The sequence below is a fragment of the Montipora foliosa genome, chromosome 8, assembly GCF_036669935.1.
Source record: "Montipora foliosa isolate CH-2021 chromosome 8, ASM3666993v2, whole genome shotgun sequence".
NCBI classification, from domain to species: domain Eukaryota; kingdom Metazoa; phylum Cnidaria; class Anthozoa; order Scleractinia; family Acroporidae; genus Montipora; species Montipora foliosa.
The window spans coordinates 42,595,591-42,600,590 of NC_090876.1; the positions used below are offsets into that span (position 1 = coordinate 42,595,591).

At 41.5% G+C, this 5,000-nt stretch overlaps 1 protein-coding gene and 1 non-coding gene across 2 annotated transcripts in view; both read left to right on the forward strand.

Annotated features, from left to right (window-relative positions):
* The window catches only part of LOC138012906 (ZP domain-containing protein-like), an 11,117-nt gene that overhangs the window by 5,813 nt on the left and 304 nt on the right, over window positions 1-5,000 (forward strand). Inside the window, exons 4-6 of the mRNA XM_068859843.1 lie at window positions 750-931; window positions 3,023-3,339; window positions 4,655-5,000. The exon at window positions 4,655-5,000 is cut by the window's right edge and continues 304 nt beyond it. Of these exons, the coding sequence (XP_068715944.1) occupies window positions 750-931; window positions 3,023-3,339; window positions 4,655-4,782 (627 nt within the window). The 3' untranslated portion in view covers window positions 4,783-5,000. The remainder of the gene's footprint in view (window positions 1-749; window positions 932-3,022; window positions 3,340-4,654) is intronic.
* Trnas-aga (transfer RNA serine (anticodon AGA)) lies at window positions 3,745-3,817 on the forward strand. Its single transcript has one exon. It is a non-coding gene; the product is annotated as a tRNA-Ser (tRNA).

The following is a 5,000-nucleotide window of genomic DNA, read 5'->3' on the forward strand; positions in this document are numbered from 1 at the left end:
ATGCCGGGGTATCAGGCCTCCGATTCCGAGAATGCTTATGATTTTTTTTTTAGGTCTTTTTTTTCTATCCGACCGACCAACCCAATATCAGGAAACGCAGTCGACGGTAAACAAAAAAAAAGGGGATGGCCTAATGTTTTCCTCTCACAATTTGAACCTTTGTTCGTACTCCAAAGAGACACGCTTTTCGTGGAATGTACACGAACAACAAATTTGCAGCTCGTGTTTTGTCGAATCTTAAACCACTCGGCTTCGCCTCATTGTTTAAAACCTGATAAAACACTCCTGCTCGTTTATTAAACAGTACTTACACAAGGTATCAATAGCATTCATATAGGTGGTTTTCACATTACGTCATCGCCGCCATGTTGGTGGACGAAAACAAAAGATCTCTCATTAGCTCCTTTTGTTCGTCCACCAGCAATTGTACATTGCTGCATTGTTATCTGTGTCTCTAGAGATTGGCTGCAAACCATCTATTTACTTGCTCTTCCATCGAGCCGTCTCTTTAACAGGCCTTTTTCGATATATTAAAATTCAGCTTGAAAGAGAGGTTCTGAGGACAAAGACAAAGGAAAGTGGATGATACTGATACCTGACGTTACACAGAGTTTAGTCTATAAGTGCCACTTAGAAAGGCATGGGATCAGAATGCTAAAATTTGTTTGTTCAATCGTATTACGAGTTGCTCGGTGTTGCGAAAAGTCATTTACACAGAAGTTTTATACCTTATCTTTCTTTTTGTACAGAGCGAAAATTACTTGGAGGAGTATAGCAGTTTTCCGCTACCAGTTACTCTGATGCAGCGCATGTATTTTCAAGTATCAGTTGATACACCCGACACACGGCTAGGAATTGTTGCTGACATGTGCTATGTCACGCCCATGAACAGCCTATCGAAAAAAGAAAAACATGACATCATTGTTGATCGGTAAGATATATACGAAAAAGTACATTTAAAGAATTTAATTTCATCAGCCTTATGAGACACTTTATCTTCATTTACACTTTGCGGTCTCGCCCCAGCACAGCTGTCACAAATAGATTTATTTTAAGATACACGTTGCGCGCGAAACAAACAAAGGGCCGCCAATTTTAACCAATCAGAGGAAGCCATATCACGCGTGACTGCTCCTGCACGTTTTTTAGGGACATGACAACTGATTTTCGCGGGAACGGGTATTCTAAAAATAGACTCATTTGTGACTGTGCGGGGAAGTCCACCCATGCCATGACAACACTCTTAATATTTAATTCACTCTTGCAAATATACAAAACAGAACAATCCCTTCTCAGGACGTCGTTGATACAATATAATATTATTAAAATGTCCAAACCAGCTATTATTTTACGTCTGACTTACGGCCTTGTAGAAATCAAATCAAGAGTTGGTTTTTCTTTATGAGAGGGCAAAACCGGAATATCGGCAGAAGAGCTGCAACCCATATATCATAAGTACGGTGCCCAGTAAGGGACATGCGATGCAAAATATATTTTGTAACTAGCACTGTCACTTAATTATCTAGCACTGCTACTTATTATCTAGCACTGCCGCTTAATTATCTAGCACTGCTACTTATTATCTAGCACTGTCGCTTAATTATCTAGCACTGCTACTTACTATCTAGCACTGCCACTTACTATCTAGCACTGCTACTTACTATCTAGCACATGAAAGCTGACCTTAGGCCTAATTAGGCCTAGATAATAAGTAGCAGTGCTAGATAAATAAGTGACAGTGCCAGATAATAAGTAGCAGTGCTAGATAATTATTAAGTGACAGTGCTAGATAATAAGTAGCAGTGCTAGATAAATAAGTGACAGTGCCAGATGATAAGTGACAGTGCTAGATAATAAGTGACACTGCCAGATAAATAAGTGACAGTGCTAGATAAGTAGAGTTTTTGGATGATGTCCCTTACAGGGCACCGTACATAAGTGCTCAAGTTGTCGTCAAAACCTGAAATTTGGTAATTTCACGTTGTTGTAGCCCGCGAGCAGGCTCTTTTGTAGCCGCGAGAGGATTGGTGTGGGAAGCCCCAATCCTCTTGCGGCTACAAAAGAGCCTGCTCGCTGGCTAACCTTGTTGTTTTGTGGACTACAGCAAAAAATGCACTGAAATGTATGCTGCACGTGCAGCACGTTTCTTTTTCCTTCCTTAACCAATCATTCTTGCTTTGTGGCGTTGTCGTTGCCGCAACCGTCGTCGTTGCTTAAACTTCCTATTCATTCGGTTTGGATATGGTGATTCGTGGCGGATGTTAGGATGTCTTTCATGGCGAATCATTTGTAAATTAACTAATTATGAATGATTGTCCTTCAATTGTCTCATCGTTTACGGGACTGAAAAGACTTCACCGAACCACCGATCAAAAAGGAACGCTATGGGCCAGTTCTTTATATCAGGACAGTGAAGGATTTAATTAAGAGCCGGTTACCGGAGAAAATCGTCCAGCTATTTCACTTGAACTTGTCGCCGAATTTGACCAAGAAATTACCCCAACTTTTACGAGTGACATAAAAAAAGGAAATGACAAACCTGAGGTCGACGGTGCGCTCATTTTACTCCCCCCTTTCCATCAGTGCTCCGTTTTAAGGGTTTTTTTAAAGCTACTAAAGCTACACAGAAAGGAAAGAAGTCTAAACAAGTATTTGAGATCTGGGGATCAAACTCGGGATCTCTTGCACCAAGGCCGCGCGCTAACCGACTGTGCCATCCTTGCTCCTCAGAAGCATACACTAATAGAAGAACTTTGGATGGGACAAGCTTTGTTCGGGAAAAAGGGCCCTCAGAGTTCCCTCAGATTCCCCTCAAAGCGTTCGCCTTGATCGCTTAGTGTCCCTTCACCACCCACTCCTTAAATTTCTCCACCCACTCGCATTCCTATAGGAAACCCAGCGGACATCAATCATTGATGTCCACTGGTCATTGATGTCATTGATGTCATTGGTCAATCATTGATGTCAAATCGTGGGACATTCCTATTTTTAGTACTCATTTCTAAATTTCTTCGTATTTTAGATGCCCAAAGGACGATACCGTCATTTTCCACAGTGGTCCGTCAACCTCACAACGCTTCAGCTTCGAGGCTTTTCAGTTCTTGAATAATCAAGTCGAACCCTATTTGTACGTCCATTGTGAAGTTGAGCTCTGCAACCTCACAGACTTCAAACCCAGTTGTCTTAGGGACTGCGATAACAAGTTGGAAAGTAGACGAAGAAGAGCAGTCAACACAGATGTTTATGACCTTGAACAAGGACCAATAGTAATTTTACGCAATTACGAGGACAGCTTCGAAGATGAACGAGTGAATGAGGCAGCCTGGAGGCGCAAAGAAGGTATAATGAAACTTCTTCAACTACAAATGTGAAGTCATAGTGCTGATGCAAAAACATATATGTCATTTGCCTCTGATGTCGATTAAATTTTGCGCAGTATCCAAGGAAGATATAAACCCTTTCTACGACAAAGTTCTGTTTATTATCTGTAAGGAATTTAACTTTAAAATGTAGTCGGATCCCACAAGTCAGGGTACAGGCTAAAGGAGCTTTGCTCCTTTCACAACCTGCAAGTAGGTTGCAAAGCTCAACTAAACTACATATTAAGTGAAGCTATGATCTTCGCAGTTATGAACGCAATTTTTACAATTGCGTAGAGAAGCCTGAAAAATTCAGGACATCAACGGGGTTTGAACCCGTGAACTCGCGATTCCGGTGCGACGCTCTAACCAACTGAGCTATGAAGGCTTCATAGCTCAGTTGGTTAGAGCGTCGTACCAGAATCGCGAGGTCACGGGTTCAAACCCCGTTGAAGTCCTGAATTTTTCAGGCTTCTCTACGCAATTGTGAAAATTCTAACCAACTGAGCTACACAGATGTTTATGACCTTGAACAAGGACCAATAGTAATTTTACGCAATTACGAGGCTATGAAGCCTTCATAGCTCAGTTGGTTAGAGCGTCGCACCGGAATCGCGAGGTCACGGGTTCAAACCTCGTTGAAGTCCTGAATTTTTCAGGCTTCTCTACGCAATTGTGAAAATTCTAACCAACTGAGCTACACAGATGTTTATGACCTTGAACAAGGACCAATAGTAATTTTACGCAATTACGAGGCTATGAAGCCTTCATAGCTCAGTTGGTTAGAGCGTCGCACAAGAATCGCGAGGTCACGGGTTCAAACCCCGTTGAAGTCCTGAATTTTTCAGGCTTCTCTACGCAATTGTAAAAATTGCGTTCATAACTGCGAAAAGGTCATAGCTTCACTTGATTTCATATCCGCAGTTCATATATGATTCATTTCATATACCATTTCATCAAACTACATATTGTCGGGGCTAGATTTTTTTATCCCAGCTACGAAATTACAATGGTCGCCATAGTCTTTGTTATCAAAAGGCTCAATTCTCTCCATTCTATCTGCGACCAGAGTTGTTATAGTATCTACTGACGTTACACAAATCACTTGACTCTGAAGATGACTTCCGCTCAGGTTGTCGAAACGTCAGTCAATGTCATCTCAAACAGTCCTTCTCAGGACTGCACTCACCCGGACGATCGTACTTTACTTAGTTATGATTCTAAATACTGTTCGACTAAATAACTGATTTCACCCCTTTCAGTATGGCTCATTTTTTAAACTTTTTTGTTTACAGACGCTCGATTGTCCAGCTCCAATAATACCTGGCTACTTGTTGTCATGGGTTTCATATGTGTAATATGCTTTTGTGCTGTCATACACACCGTGAAAAAAGCCAAGCAAGATAAACCAGAAGATCACTGACGACAGGAAAATGCTAACCTCAATCTGCAAAAAAATGGAAATGACTTCAATTTCATTGGAAATGGTTGAACATTCTATTTTATATTAAACTGAACTTTCTTCGGAACTTCTCCCTCGGGAACACACAGGTAAACAGATCATGTGACGCCAAAGTTGCACATGACCAGGACGATAGAAGTAATGTATGTGTCCTCCATCCTGGGGGAAGGGGGGGTCCC